The sequence below is a fragment of the Odontomachus brunneus genome, unplaced genomic scaffold (assembly GCF_010583005.1).
Source record: "Odontomachus brunneus isolate Ranch 3 - 2012 unplaced genomic scaffold, Obru_v1 Obru_scaffold_004, whole genome shotgun sequence".
Taxonomy (NCBI): domain Eukaryota; kingdom Metazoa; phylum Arthropoda; class Insecta; order Hymenoptera; family Formicidae; genus Odontomachus; species Odontomachus brunneus.
In genome coordinates, this window is record NW_022639454.1 from 4093175 (window position 1) to 4109409 (window position 16235).

Below are 16235 nucleotides of genomic sequence, written 5' to 3' on the forward strand. Positions count from 1 at the left end.
ATGCGCGTGTACGACCCCAGACAGCGCAAATTATTGAAAGAAGTCTTGAAGACATCCAAAAGACGTCATGTTCCTTTTGGACATCTTTTGGGCGTCTTTAAGATATCTTTTAATATTTGGTGCGCTGTCTGGGATTTTATTTGTTCGTACGGAATTCTCCTCACGCAACTGCGCCAAGTCTCGAGCTCAGACCTGCCGAGACAGAACTTCGATTCCGTGACGACACCACCGCATCGTGCTGCATCGGCTGTTTCGACCGGCGGAACCGACAGTGACCTTCGATAATTGATCCCCGATGGAACGTACACCGCATCTCGTCTATATACGTACACTCCCCCGCGAATCTATCCAAATAGACACGTGTACATAAATTTGGCAGCAACTTCGCTAGTCGATGTTGGAAGGTTGTATTCCTCACAGGTAATTCATATGCAATTCATACTTGTTACACAGAATGATCAAATAGAAATACGCAAAAATACCATGAAAAGAACGATGACAATGTTTGTTAAAAACAACATATATATGTCGCGTAAAATGTAATATGAAAATCTCCGAGTAACTTTTAGTTTAAATGCGTTGCTACATTGATATAACAGCAAAATTGGCATCATTGCGCGATGTAAACATCATTGATTGATTCAGCACAGTATATCTGCTTCATAAATATAATTTAAAAAAAATTACAGGGTTTATCTCATGTCGTGACAGTCATGAAAGTCCATCTGAGTACATTCCCTCCGGCAGGAACGCTTCACCTATATCGCCGCGACACCTCGTCGAGGAGCAGGTGTTATCAATGCGTGAACACGGCCCTACGCACCCTGTTTCGACCGAAGCTCTACGACATAGTTACACGCTGGTGTGGATCGCATTGACGTACGATGCCGCTTGGGCATCTCTCCGTGAATAAAAACGGCGAGCGAGGAAGAGCGCCTCGATCGGTCGTCATCGATCGCGGACCTTCTCCGCGGCCTGACCTCAACCTGCACGAGTCGCACCGCAAGAGACGGGCGCCGCAGTCTGGAAGGTGAGAGAGCGCTGGTGTGTCGCGCTCGGGACAGTGAACATCAGTAGCGACGATATTCCGCGGCGAAGGCTGCGGCGAGAGTGAGCGCCGTGTCTCTCCCTCGTCGTCTCGGCGCGCGCAAACTTCACGTCGTCGTTACGTAATAATCTGCAGCGCGCTCTCGCTCTCGCGCACACGTCACGACGTCCCGGCTGCACGTAGATTGACGTAGATTTCTGCGTTATACGCACGTGCACGCACGCATGTACGTGCGTGGCGCGCGTACGTATGTGTGCGTGTGTGTGTAGTTGGAATGCGGTGACGCTCGAACGTGGTTTCCCGGTGGAGAATTTGGCGCAAGCTACCCGCGAACGTGTCGGGAATGTCGGGGATAAGCGGCCGAAGCGCGAGGTTCCGATTTCGCGATCACGCACAGCACGCGCCTCGCCGGTGAACGAACGGGGTGTGACGCGTCTTGCAGTCGTCGCGGACACGCACTCGCGCTGATTCGCGGTCATTGGGATTCGTTAGGGTTTCATGAGTGACGCACACGTGCACACTCACCTGTCCATTCGGACGCCTGACGTCGAACGTGTCAGGCTTCGTTTCGCGGTGAAATACGGTGAATGTATGATGAATGTATGATGAAGAAAACGTAAGTGTTTCTCTGTTTTTTTGTAGCGCTTTATCACTACTTGTACGTGCGACGTGAACGTCGTATGCGCAACTTACAAATTAATTATACAGTTCCCCACCTATCTTATTTCCCCCACTCGCTAAGTCAATGACAAATAACAGTGCTGCAAACACTGCTGTTTTTAATGCGCAGAGAAAACATTATAGTAAAAATTAATGTTAAAATTTTATTTCCTTGTACGATATTTCTTGTAAAGCTGAACTATACTAAATTTAGCTGAATTAATAGCTGAATTTTTGTATTATAAATTACTAACTGGAAAAAGCAAATTTACGACGATTCATTTTAATACACGATATAAAAAACATTCAAGTAATTGCAACAACTGACAGTAGAATGTCAAACGTGCATAACATTTTTTAAATAGATATGTAATTCCGGCCACAATTTTATACGGCCCATAGTTACAAAAATTTTGTTGTAATTTTTGCTACAACATTTTTCCGTGTAGATTTATTCTGTAGAACATTTAGAAGGAATTGCATCATCATGGCGTTATTATTTAGAAAAAGTTGCATTATCATTGTGCAGCTTTCCTAACATATATTGCCCAACGATTATGTAACAATAATAGCACTGTTGTTTAAAGTTACAGAATAGGTATACTGATGAAAAGTTGGAGTCCAGTTTCGCAGAACACTCGAACTTAAGGTAAAAATGGCAGTAGTTATTTTTGCATTTAATTAATTTCGTAAGAGTAAAATTGTTGTCACATGGACACAATTACGTTAAAAACGTTACACGTATAGAATACTATTATACGTTATGTATAGAATACTATTATACATTATCGCATATCATGATGATAAGCATATTTTATTTTATCAGTCTGATACGTCGTTGATATTTGTAAATCGATTTAATAACTAGGTAAAAATAGTAGTAAAAATAACTAGGTAAAAACGATAAAATATAACCTTTGATCATACTTTATCATTATTTACTGACATTACATGATTATTGCATTCATTCGCGCTCGCGTCTGGACAATGAAATGAACTCGTTTTAAAAAACTAATTGTTTAATATCACGGAGAAAAAGAAAGTCGTAATATATGGACACTTACAAAATATTGTTGCGTTAGCTATTTTTCTTGCTATAGGAGCAAATTCTTTTCGTACAACAGCAACAACTTCTAGCAACTTGGTATTACGTCGTTCTCACAGCAAGAAAATTTGCTGTTGCTAACAGCGAAAAATGTTGCTAACGCAGCAGTATTTTTTAGATGTTTATATATTACAACTATTTTAGCTGCGGCAAACACATTTTTTTTCTGATTAAGCTTTACGAAGCTCTTGCGTTATCAATCTCAGTTTCTTGCGCTCTTAATCTTCACACTTCTGTCTCGGCTGAAGATCATATCTCATGTATTTACAAAGTTTGAGTGCCGTCTTGAGGATAAAGCGGTGAGATATATAAAATTACAAATTAATTAATTTTGGTAAACGTTTTTGTGATAATTATGGGAGAAATTCGAAATTATATAATTTATATATCATCATAAATTATAATTTTTAATATTGCACGTGTGTTACACCTCCCAGTAAACACAAAGTATCATCCATATTACAATGTCAGCTCAATCATATGGTATTTTATGTAACTGTTACTTTATTATATAACAAAGTAACAGTTACGTAATATACCATATGATTGAGCTGAGATTGTAACATCGATGATACTTTATGTTTACTGGCAGCGCGAACGCACTTAAATATTGCAACAAAAACACGTGACGCTTACACTTACGCTCTACGCTTACGTCACTCATTAATTTCATTTTTTTTTCGTTTGTCATTGATGGTAAATTTTAAATAATTCAATATGCGATACATTTGCAAAAAAATTTGTTTGCCGTAGCTAAAACATAATATGTGGACACCTAAAAAATACTGCTGCATTAGCAACAATTTTCGCTGTTTTTGCAACAGCAAATTTTCTTGCTGTGAGACGATGTAATACCAAGTTGCTAGAACCGTGTTGCTATTGTACGAAAAGAATTTGCTCCTACAAGAAAAGTAGCTAACGCAACAATATTTTGTAAGTGTCCATATATTACGACTTTCTTTTTCTCCGTGATATTAAACAATTAGTTTTTTAAAACGAGTTCATTTCATTGCCCAGACGCGAGTGCGAATGAATGCAATAATCATGTAATGTCAGTAAATAATGATAAAGTATGATCAAAGATTATATATTATCGTCAACTATTCATTTTATCTAGTTATTAAATCGATTTGCAAATACCAATGGCTTATCAGACTGATGAAATAAAATATGCTTGTCATCATGATATGCAATACTTATGTATACTTTAAGAAACAATAATGAAAACATTCGAAATGTCACTTATTATTGTGTGCAAAGTTTTAATTACGAAGAAATAGAACTTACTCCGCATGTTATTGTTAATTGATGCAAAGAAGTTAATTGCTGCCATAATTGAAGAATAACGTTCGTGACACATTAGCCTTGAATTGTTACTAAGCAGCCACTTCCACATATTCGGGCAGTTGATTATAAACTCTATCTATAGCCTAAGATAATACTCGTGACCCCGCAATAATGGCCATTAAATTACGAGAGAATTTCGAAACTTCCTCGGACACACATTTAACGCGATAATTATTATGGCAGAATATTCAATAACGGTCAAATAATCAGCCAACCAGTGAACGATATAAGTAAAAACATTCCATTCCAAATTTCGATAAAAGTTCGGCGTATCTGAGACAGAGGGTAACAAATAATCCATTTAGGAAATCCCAAACACAGGAAATACGTTCCAAATGGAAGTGTCATATCACGTGGGAGATCTACAAATAAAAAGGAGAATAGAAACTACAACCTAGAAACGCATCGCAAGACATGAATTTATCTACAATTTATCATCAATCTACATTTTTTCTCTGTTTGTTACAGATATATGTTGCTGTAAACTCCCTCCTCGTGCACGTCATCAAACTTGGGAGGTCAACGTAGTATCTGTCAGCGGATTCCGCTCTAGCGACGCCGGTCAGCCAGCCAGTCGGCCGTCCAATTACTAGTACGGCATGTATGCGGCAGCGAGTCTTCCTTTGCCGGCTTTCGCTCGCGGCTGCCGTTTGTTAAGCACTGTCTATCAGCGAGCAAAGTTCACTATCGTCGCCGCTTGAGAACGCGGTCGTCAACGTACATTCGTTCGCTGCGCCAAGACTGGCATCCGGGAATCTCCGTCCGGGGCCACCAGCGCTGCAATCATGCTGCTGCATCTGTTCGAGAGCATTCAGTACATCCCCAAGTTGTACTACGGCGCACTGCTGGGTATCGGCTTCTGCGTTTATTATCTCTGTGAGGTCGTCAAGGTGAGTGAGATAGGAGTCTGTCGAGACGAGTCTGCTTCGTGTCCGCTTATCACGCTTAGCGTCGCGAATAATTGCGTGTTTATTCATGGTATGACTAATGGGACTTTCGGTCAGTCCGCTCAATCGTAAACTCGCTCGGAGGAAACTCGCTCGGAAGAGACCGCGACATTTCGCAAGCACTCTCGGTTACTACACGTAGGAGATTAACCGGCTATGCGCACGGTATCGTATCTGTCACGCGTGCTCTCATGACCGGAAGCTTCACCTATCATTAAACGCAATTGCTAGTCGTGATAATCGGATCGTAGTCACGTGTAGATGTACGTGTGCTCACCACCGTCGCCACCACCGCGAGAACGCTCGTTTTCCGTAGATCGAGAGCGCGAATGAATGTCGTTTATTTCGTTCGCATATCTTCGAATCGAGCCCGTCGCAATGATTCATTCACAATGACTGCATCCAACAGAGAAAACTACTTTACAATTGTCAAATTTGTGAATCTGACTGATGCATGCTCTTAAATTCGATCAAGAGTAAGAACATATACATCAATCAGATCCACGAATTTTACAAAGCAGCTTTCTCTGCCTTGTCGCAGATAAATTGCGAGAAAAATAGCAATGATTCTGGGTACAAGATGAAAATGGAAACTATACGGGAAGCGACGTATCCGTACACGATGAATTTCGAAATGGTTCTTATCGTTATACCTCGTGGATGCGCGACGTATTCATCGGCTAACGAGCCGGAGCGATGGTTAAGTAGCGTCAAACAGCGGCACCTTTTATATGCGTCAACATTTATTTGCCCTGAATGGAGAACTAATCTTTACTTTAAATTAAATAATTTAGCTGAGTCTAAACGACGCGCCAGACATACATCGCGCCGTTGAAAATAGTCGTTCATATATGCATTTCTTGGTCGGAGTATACAAGATTAATTTAACAAGACAATTTAAATTTTAAAATAATTTTTTTGTAGTTTTTTAAAAAATGCTTGATTATCGATCAATCGATCAAAAGGAAACTAACGTAATCAGCTGAGAAAGATTGCATCCATATAAGCGAGATATATTTTGTGTGTAATGTTTGAGATACAAGTATATGTTATCGTTTGATCTCAACATGCAAATATCACTCTTTGATATACATCCAACGCTGTTTTCCTTTTATAGGATGTTTTCACTGCTGAATATATTATAATAAATTTTTAAAAATCATATATTAATGCTGAAATGCTTAAAATGCGACCCACATGACCGGAATAGAAAGTTACCAAAAACCAGTCCGGCAACGAACGTGTTAATCAAATTAGACTTTTAATAAACTTTTAATAGAGACAGACAAATGAAAAGAAAAAGGGAGAAAGAAAGCGGAGGCTGAAACTAAAAGCGCCTGACCCTTTCAATTTCAATTTTTTAAATTTTCTTAACCCTTTGAGCGCGAAACACTTCGGAATTAAACGTTCGCTGAGGACGGAGTACTTTAGACTGTCATGAGTCACACTTATAATCAGTAAGAAAAATTAATTTTTGGAGAATTGAGAATTTATATATAATATTTGCGGGATAAATATAAGATTTATTTGTACGAAATAAATTATATTATTAAATATAATTTAATAATAAAACCTTATGTTTACACATGTTTTGTGTAGTCGGCTGATAAAGCAACATTTTTCCTCCATGAATTTCATATCCCGTATTCTCACAGAGAAGTAAATTTTATTTCACAGAAATATAATTTATTTAATAATAAAATTTAAATAGAAATAAATTATATTATTAAATAATGCGAGAAAATTTGATATCCCATAAATAAATTTTCAAGTAATTTTTTCTCAGTGTATCATCTGAGAATTCCCGAAAAACTAACTTTCCTATTGAATACGAAATTCATGGAAGAAAAATGTTGCTTTATCAGCCGACTACACAAAACATGTATAGTTAGTTGAATAGATAAGATGTAATCGTATATAATACGTACACACGCTACATTTTATTACAATGCCAAATGTGATAAGTACAAACATTGAACATTGTTTGCCTAATAAGCCTTCTTTTTTTCTACGAATTAAATATTTCTTTTTTACTTGGCGAATATATTATATGTTCTTGCTAATTCTCTTTTTCTTAACACTTTGGAGGTCGAGGACACAAATTAATATCCCTGTGCAATCAGTATTTTTGCACAACTTTCTTACAATGGCTTTCAAAGTGTATCATAACATGATAAAAAAAATATATATCAGTATAAATATAAAAAAATTTATATGTAAATATGTTAATTTATATAAATTCATGTACGCATATCACTTCCAATGTAACGTTGCGACTTTTCAAAGGTATTTACATGTCATTTATATAGAACGTTACACAAGTTCGATACATGTACATAATTTCCATAATATACATTTGAATTGTTACACGACCCTCCGTGTATGACATTAGTCTCACGAAGTGTGACGTACCGTTTATTAATTTGACCTTAAACTATGGTCACGTAATAGGTTAGCTTCCACACGTATGCAGGTGAAGCGATAGAAATAGTTAATTGTAAACATTAATGATAACAATTGATTAATTCCAGCGAAAGGGGTTTCGTGTTTTCACATAAAAGTTCACACGAAATATCTCAGACAGCACAAATGTCCAAAATCGAGTCATAAGACGTTTTTAGAATGTCTTTAAGACACCTTTAAGACGATATCTTATAAACTTATCTTCGGGTCTTAAATGACCCGATTTTGGACAATGTGCTGTCTGGGATACTTCTGGCTCGTGTCCACGTGTCCATGTTATCCACGTAGAAATTAGTGGGAAAAATGATCACTATTTCGGTTCCAGACACCCTTGCTTGTTTGCGCCAACGGACCGTTCCGCTCGTTTTTGGAGGCGAATATTCCACTGGTGCAGAATAAATTCTGGCCGACGTTGTGGTGCTTTGAGTCGCGCGCGCAGACCATCTTCGCCAGCATCTTAAGATCCCGAATACTGCCGCGTGTCGAATATCGCAGGTTAGTAAGAAAATGATAAGAAATAATCAGCGAGAGCGCGACGAGCTTCGCTCAGCGAGTCTAAATATTGCGAGACAGTTGACGATAAAACGAGTACTCTTCGTAGTCCACCCTTTTGTAATACTTTGTTTCCCTGTTCAACAGAGAAATTTTAACTCTGTCCGATGGCGGCGAGGTGGCTTTGGATTGGGCCGAAAAGGATTGCTCCGTCACTTCGCCGATCGTGATTATCTTGCCGGGTCTCACGGGCGCTAGCCAAGCGGAATACATTAAGTGCCTGGTAGCAGCCGCGAGAAAGATTGGTGTACGATGCATGATCTTCAATAACAGAGGTCTAGGCGGATTGAAACTCAAGGTAAGTCTTATTAATGTCTATAAATACTTTTTACCGTCACAATCCGGAATTATTTGTTATACTAATGGAAATCGTATTTTTTTTATATATATACTCGTAGACTCCCCGAACGTATTGTGCTGCGAATTACGATGATTTAAGTGAAGTCATTGAACATGTGAGAAAACTTCATCCTCACGCGATCCTTGGAGCCACCGGAATCTCCATGGGAGGGTAAAGTCTAATTTATATCTTCAAATCGACTAATTTAATTTTTTTAAATTTTAATTTAATTAAATTCTAAAAAAATTTTATTAATTTTAATTAAATTCTTAAGTAATATCTTTCTTACACACTAATTTATCTCTAAATTAATGCTTGTGAATATATTTACGAAATATATGTGTACCATGAATTAAAATGATACAGCATTTATAAATCAATGCACACCATTCACGAATTATCTGCCTCTTTCGTCGCATACAGGTTGATCTTGGGCAACTATTTGACGCAAGGCCTAACGGCGACAAACAAACTGAAAGCTTGCCTTATTATCTCGGTGCCGTGGAACGTGTTTGCCGCGTCGCAGAATACAGAAGAGAATTACTTTAATTTAATGCTGAACAAGCACCTAGCTAGCAATCTACGTCGCACTGTAGAAAATTATAATAATTCCGGCGTCAGTCTTTTCAATGTGGATATGGACTCTGTCCTTAAGGTATATTACTCTCAATATCACCGTATATATACATTTTTATTAAATGTAGTTATGAAGAAGAGTTAGTCCAGATAGCGCAAAGCCCTAAAAGACGTCCCTAAAAATGTCTCTAGTCCTCTAAAAAAAGAACGTCTTTTAGAAGCTTGTACTATTCGGGAGATATCAAAATGATGGTTTAATACCAAAACACTATGCTAATACTACTGTTATATCTGTAACAGTGTCAAACGATAAGGGAATTCGACTCACATTTTACGGCAAAGCAATTCGGGTACAAGAACGTCGAGGAGTATTATAACAGCGCAACGCTCCATAATAAGTTACATTTAATCGAAGTGCCGACGTTGTGCTTGAACGCGGCGGATGACCCGTTCCAGCCGTTGAAAGGTGAGTATACTAAGACAAGATATTGTTTATGACGTTTAATACGTGTCCGATGTTTTTTGTGCGAAATCGCTCGACGCAAAAATTTCAATAAATTTTCAGCGATACCTCTGAACGAGATTAGCGAGAGCAAAAATGTGGCCATAGTAGTGACGTCGCGTGGTGGACATATTGGATTCTTAGAAGGTGTCTGGCCGGTTAAAGAGGAACAATATTTGGGAAAGTTTTTCTCGCAATACTTTGCGGCAATGTTCACTAGCGGTTTTGATCAACAAGAGCTTTGACATATTCATAGATTAGAATTAAAAGACAGTGTCATAAACGCGACGCAACTGCCTTGCTATGGCAATGGCGTTTACGTAAAATATATGCCGCGTTATAACTTATCCCCGTTTAATCTTCGTTCTAGCTGAAGTGTGACGCACACTAGTTCTATACAATCATGGTAATTTCTTACCGTTTTTATACAGCCGTCGAAGATGCATAACGGAGCGTAACCGTATACGAGCACATTACGTAAATTCGGCACTCATCGAGACAAAATGCTTGTTAATTTTACTGTCGTGACTTCAATAGTTGACGCACAGTGAAATTATTGTCATGTTGATAATTAGTAGAAACTGTGACTTTTACAAGGGCTACTGTATTACTAGTTGCTTCAATTGCTATCGTTGACACGCTAAATATATCCTAATTATATCAAAGTTCAAAAGAGAGCATATAATTATTGTGTCCCTTAGCATTTAAAGGAATGTCGAGGTTTTGTTTGTATACTCCCGACATAATAGATACAATAAAATTAATTACAACTAGCGGAGGACTGAATGCAGATATAAATTAGTTTCCGAATCAGAGCTTTTAAAATTACGTAGCGATGGATTCGGATATAACGATCACGATATCTAGTTTATAGATTATATGGAGTAAATATCTTTCACGCGAAAGAGAGTGCTACTAAAAGTTATTTATCGTGAAGTATAAGTTTCATAATCTTTATTTGGCAATAGAAACATATTATTATAAAAAAATTTGTAATCGAAGCATGGTGATGAATTCGCAACAATTGCGTTACACACGATACCACAATAGAACATAGTGACGTGTACCACATTACAGTTCTTTGATTTTTGCAATATTTATGCAGCATATCGGATTTATATGTGCTCTCTTAAATATTAATTACAATTTAAATACCAAGCCCAAAGATTGCACGATAAATGATAAGATGTCGGTACTCTCTTCGATCTAAAATGAAACGATTCTCGATTACATATTATTCTCGACCGGCATATTTTAAATTCATCACGCATGTGCGTATGTCGGGTATGTACCCAACGCAATGTGTGTGTGTGTGTGTGTGTACATATACATATATATATATACATATATATATATATATATATTTTGCAAAAATACTCACTACTTTCATGGTTGGCTTTCCACTCCCATGACCTGCCTTTGTATCTATTCTTGCGAGTAAAGGATTAGTTTGTTTTGGTACGTTTCCAACAGTATATTGAAGAGTTGCTATCAATTTAAGAGTATGTAAGGGCACAACACGATCATCGTGATCAGCTGTTAAAAGCAATGTTGCCGGATACTGTATATCGTCTTGTGGCACTTTCACATTATGTAACGGTGAGTATTTCAATAAGTTCTGGAAATGCTTGGGATCATCCGAGCTTCCGTAATCGGAGACCCAAGCGGAACCGATGGTAAACTTGTGGAAACGTAGCATATCCATGACTCTACAAACATTTCATAAAAATTTTAGTAGCATAAATTTCATCTCATATTCACATTTGATATAACTGTTGTGTCTATGAGCTGTTAATTAAAAAGCTAATCTGAATGCAATATAACTCGGTGATTTTTAATCGTTCATTAACTAACCCCACTTGAGCTATAGCCGCGCCAAACAGATCAGGTCGTTGATTTATACAAGTGGCGACTGCCAAACCACCATTACTACCACCTTGAATCGTTAGTTTTGCCGAAGTAGTGTATCCGTTCTCTACAAGATACTTGGCTGCATATTGAAAATCGTCGAATACATTTTGCCTATTGAAGAAACGACCCGCGTTGTGCCACTTTTCTCCATATTCCCTGCAACAAAAAGCGCCATATTTCATACAAACAAATAGGAGAATGTCTTAGAATAGTCTCTGCACGTTCTATCATTACGTACCCTCCTCCACGAACATTAGCGACAGCAAGTACTCCGTCTAAATGTTGTATAAAAACAAGTCTCGTAACGCTAAATGTAGGCTGAATGCTTGCATTGAAGCCACCGTATCCATAGAGTAAGGCTGGCATGGTTCCATCCAATACAGCATCCTAAGTTAAAAACTATGTTCAATCTTCTTATTTTTAGCACCGAGATACTATCAAAATCCACCTAATGATTCAAATTTAATGACCATAAAACAGATATAAAAATAAAATTGATTATTAAGAGATAGATCCTTTTTATCATCTAATACAATTGACAGCATCTTTAATAGTATCTCGTTGATACCTTCAATTACAATAAAAACTTTGTTACATAATATACATACGCTCTTTGTTACTATGAACATCGGAATTTTTGTACCATCCTTGCTTGGATAAAATATTTGACTAGTCTTATACAAACTCGCATCAAAGTGTTCCACCTTAATTTCACGCAATACCTGAAAAAAAAAAACAATTATTAAGTCGATCTATAATTACATTTAATAGACGATATGTATTGCTATAAATATAGTATTACATTTATAGCAACTAAAGAGACATATACTAACTCGTGGTTCTTCCTCTTTTTTTAAATCAATCGTATATATGATACCGGGTGTTAAGAACGATGTAAATTGGTAAAATATTTCGGAATACTTCTTCTCTCCTGAGAATCCGACAACAGTGCCAAGATCAAGAGGGAATTTTCTAAGTACGTTACCAGTATCCAAACAGTGCAGTTGCAAAATATTCTGCAAAGCACAGATTCGATTACTAACGCACATTGTTATTGCTGTACAAATACGATGTGTGTATTTACCTTAACATCTTGTATGTAACAAGCAACAAATTTATCTCCATCCACAGCAGTAGCCCAATCCAGTACATTCTCAGGATGTTCCGGCAAGAGATCGACCCATTTATCTTGACCATAATCTAACAAATCTATAGCTATTAACTTGTAGTTAGGGGCGTTTTTATTTGTGCGGAACACAGCTTTGGTACCAACGTTAGTCACGTACTGGAAATTCATCAGATGTCATTAATGTGAATATATTAAGTGAGAGATTCAAGAGAAAGTGTTAATTACTAACTTCATAGTCAGCTTCGAGTATATCAACAACTTGTGTTAATGGTAAATTCGTGGTTATTTCCATACCAGCTTTTAATGGCGTGAAAAATACTAAATTATCTCTGCAGTCCTTGAGAGGGGTAACAATGAGCCAGTTACCACAATCAGATACTTGTGCACCTCTGATAAGTAAAGGTACATTGAGTACTTAATAGAATATAGTAAGTACTCTCAATATGCAAGTACATTCTTTAGTGTATAACATTTTTTTGCAGCTTACATCCTCCATAATGGTTCCTCAGGAAATTCAACCGCGACGACGTCATCCGATTGCGATGTACCAACAATGTGATAGCACAACTTTTGATTTTGATTACCTAACGTTTCAGAACCATCAGTTTTTCCTTGCTGATCTCGATATTGCCCATAAAAAATGCCGCGATTGTCATGAGTCCATGTAATCGGTGAAAACTTTACTTTTTCCAAAATCTCTGGGTATTTCTCACCTATATATATATAATGAATAATGGAAACAAACATTCTCTTATAAAGTAATATTCTCAACATTGTTATGTATACTTAACCTTTAGACTGCCGAGAAAGTCACAAAAGTGGCTTTATAGCCACAAAAGTAACTTTCCCAGCAGTGTAAAGATTAATACATACGAATATTGTATATAATAGACAGAAATATTTGAAAGGCCTATATAATAGAATTGCAAAATTTTTGTATCATACCAGTTTCTGCATTCAGAAAATGAATTGTGCTCCAATCAGAACCACTTTTAGATAAACCATATGCAAATATGCTACCGTCCTCACTAAAACTACTACTGGTAATCGCAACAGTCCCATCTTCAGAGAAGGTATTAGGGTCAAGGAACACCCTTGGTTCACTTTCAAGAGTATCTTGTACATATAAAACACTATGAAAAAATTCACAGTACATTTTCATGATAACAAGCATGTAATAATAATTTAAGGTATATATAAGGTATATATAAGGTATACTGTACCTCTGGTTTTGTAAGCCAGTATTTTTATAAAAATAATATTTTTCACCATACTTGGCAGGACATGAATATTTTGGGAAATCCCACAATTGTTTCAATCTCTTATGAATATTATTACGTACACTACATGAAGCTAAGTATGGCTTTGTAATAGCATTCTGAGCTTCGACAAAAGCTTTCGTTTCTTCTGAATCTGGATCCTCTAGCCATCTGTAAGAATCTATTATCTGCAAACATAATACCCATCTTTTATATATATTTATGCAAAGAGTATCCCCTTTTCTCTTAAGAAGAGAACACAATCATACCAGACTATACAATATCTCAACTTCAATTTGGATATTTGAAACACACAAGAGATATCTTAGATACAAGTACTAAGTAAATTTACCGAAAGTAATTAGAGAGAGGGAAATAAAAGGAGGTAGAAAAATATACTTATAAATTAAGAGGCATTTTATATAGTGTTCTAACCTCAGTGCCATGATAATCATCGACGACACTTTCATCCCTGCGCGCCACAGGGTACTGTATCCTTGTCATATTTTCCAACTGATCCTTGTCTTTCTGACGATAATTCGCAGCCTACACTGACGAAGAGACCTTCTCTAACGATATATTTATACACAAAATGTACAGCCTCTTTCCATATACGTCAATGCCAGAAAACAGATGCCAAACCGATCACGTGACCCAGAACAACTATTTCAATCAAAATTGTTATCAGAACAATGCCGAATGATAATAATTTTATCAAAATAAAATTATCTCAACAGAATTTCACAAAATTAACGAAACTTTTTTTCCCTTTCGTGATCTTGGAGCATAAAAAGCTGCCAGTCAGGATCACGTGATCGTCACAGGTTTGCAGAGCGATTGGCAGATTACATGATATATGTGAGCAAAATGATTACACACATAAAAAATGTTATCAATGTTCATTTAAATCTCACATAAACAGATGTAAACGCAACAGAGCGTGCCGGTTGTAAATTTTGAGAACGGTTGATGATCCCTGCTTCGTCACTTAAACTTTTGATTATCTCTCGTCTCCAAAATCCAATAAACGGGCGTATCGCTAAGTACATCTTGCTTTTATTAAGCTCTGGTAAATATAGATTTAGTAGTCTCTCTCTCTCTTTCTTTCTCTCTCTCTCTCTCTCTCTCTCTCTCTCTCTTTCTCTCTTCCTCTAGCTTCCAAGCTAGAGGCGATATCGAAAAACAGAATCGACGATAAACAATCCATTAATATTTAATTACGCCCTAACTATTTTTAGTATAAGAAATAATTGAGTAATATTTAATGGATGTTATGAATTTGATCGCTTACAGTAAGCTAACGAATCGGTGTACGATATTCGCTGAGTAATGTGTGAATAAAAATCTAAAAGTTGCTTCTTTAAGATGTATGTATCACATTTTTCACAAAAATTAATTTTCATTACAAAAGCTGATCTAAAAGATGAGGTTGAGATCGAATGGTTGTCATTCTTTCGTTTTTAATTCGATATACTTTAATAATATTAATATTATGAATTTAATAGAAAAAATTTATTATGAATTTAATAGAAAAAAATAGAGACTTTAAGCTTTAAAATGCTCCTCAAATCATTTCGCTATCGTTATTTTTACAGAAGATTGAACCCGTTGAATTTTGCACTTTTTGCATTTATTTTGCACTTTACTGCAATATGAAAAAAGCGTACTTAACTCACTGTTGAATCTGTCACTACTCAATTGTTCCAACTTTACCTTGAATCTATCACTACCCCGGTTTTTTTTTTTTAATTATATTATGCATAGCCTTTAAGTACAAGCTTATTTGGCCTAAAACTACTTTCACTACCCCAGTTGGTTGATGTGTACGGTGGCGGCTCGTAGTGGAGACTTCGGAACTAAAAGTCGACAGAAGTAATGGGTCTAAGATATTATTAGACCCGTTATTTCTTTTGACTTACGGCTCCTACACACAGAACACGAGAGCCAATTAACGTGCCGCTTTTATATAAAAGCCGGAAATTTTTTGGCTACTGCGTCGCTTCTTGCCGCGCGGCAAGGTATTTCCTGTGTGCAAAAGTCATTACAAGCTACAGAAAAATTGTATTCTGTAGACCTGTTATTTCTATCGGCTTTTAGTTCCGAAGTCTCCGCTACGAGCCACCACTGTACACATTGACCAACCGAGGTAGTGATATGATATAATAAATTAACCATAAAAACTGCGTTAGAAAATAAGAAATGCGATATGTAACACAGGATTGTATAGGCCTAGTCCCTAAAATCCAGTACAATTTATATACTCCTTGTACTCAATAAAAAAAAAAAAAACGAGATAATGATAGATTCAAGGTAATGATGGAAGAACTGGGTAATGATAGATTCAACAGTGGCACAAATGTACTTCTCGCCTATATTGAAGCAGAGTTTCTTCAGTC

At 36.9% G+C, this 16235-nt stretch overlaps 2 protein-coding genes across 7 annotated transcripts; one reads left to right on the forward strand and one right to left on the reverse strand.

Annotated features, from left to right (window-relative positions):
* Window positions 1–1077: 1077 nt before the first annotated feature.
* LOC116845761 (phospholipase ABHD3) lies at window positions 1078–10313 on the forward strand. 2 transcript variants are annotated; one of them, XM_032818820.1, is made up of 9 exons: window positions 1078–1664; window positions 2296–2357; window positions 4629–5050; window positions 7896–8065; window positions 8210–8420; window positions 8521–8633; window positions 8886–9117; window positions 9339–9504; window positions 9604–10313. In XM_032818820.1, exons 3-9 carry the CDS (start codon window positions 4946–4948, stop codon window positions 9783–9785), a joined length of 1179 nt encoding a protein of 392 aa, XP_032674711.1. In that variant the 5' UTR covers window positions 1078–1664; window positions 2296–2357; window positions 4629–4945; the 3' UTR covers window positions 9786–10313. The 2 variants fall into 2 exon arrangements, with proteins under 2 accessions (XP_032674711.1, XP_032674718.1); XM_032818827.1 differs by lacking the exons at window positions 1078–1664; window positions 2296–2357 and adding an exon at window positions 3042–3112.
* Window positions 10314–10479: 166 nt separating this feature from the next.
* On the reverse strand, window positions 10480–15386 carry LOC116845688 (prolyl endopeptidase). Of its 5 annotated transcripts, none has more exons than XM_032818693.1 (13): window positions 14754–15386; window positions 14275–14385; window positions 13804–14027; window positions 13526–13713; window positions 13068–13293; window positions 12810–12969; window positions 12536–12736; window positions 12285–12467; window positions 12060–12173; window positions 11690–11838; window positions 11395–11607; window positions 10922–11249; window positions 10480–10746 (listed from the first exon to the last, which is right to left on the reverse strand). In XM_032818693.1, the coding sequence occupies exons 1-13, from the start codon at window positions 14886–14888 to the stop codon at window positions 10681–10683; spliced, it is 2298 nt and encodes a 765-aa protein (XP_032674584.1). In that variant the 5' UTR covers window positions 14889–15386; the 3' UTR covers window positions 10480–10680. The 5 variants fall into 5 exon arrangements, with proteins under 5 accessions (XP_032674584.1, XP_032674614.1, XP_032674587.1 ...); XM_032818723.1 differs by having other exon boundaries at window positions 14275–14408; window positions 14754–14890; XM_032818696.1 differs by having other exon boundaries at window positions 14719–14888.
* Between the last annotated feature and the right edge of the window lie 849 nt (window positions 15387–16235).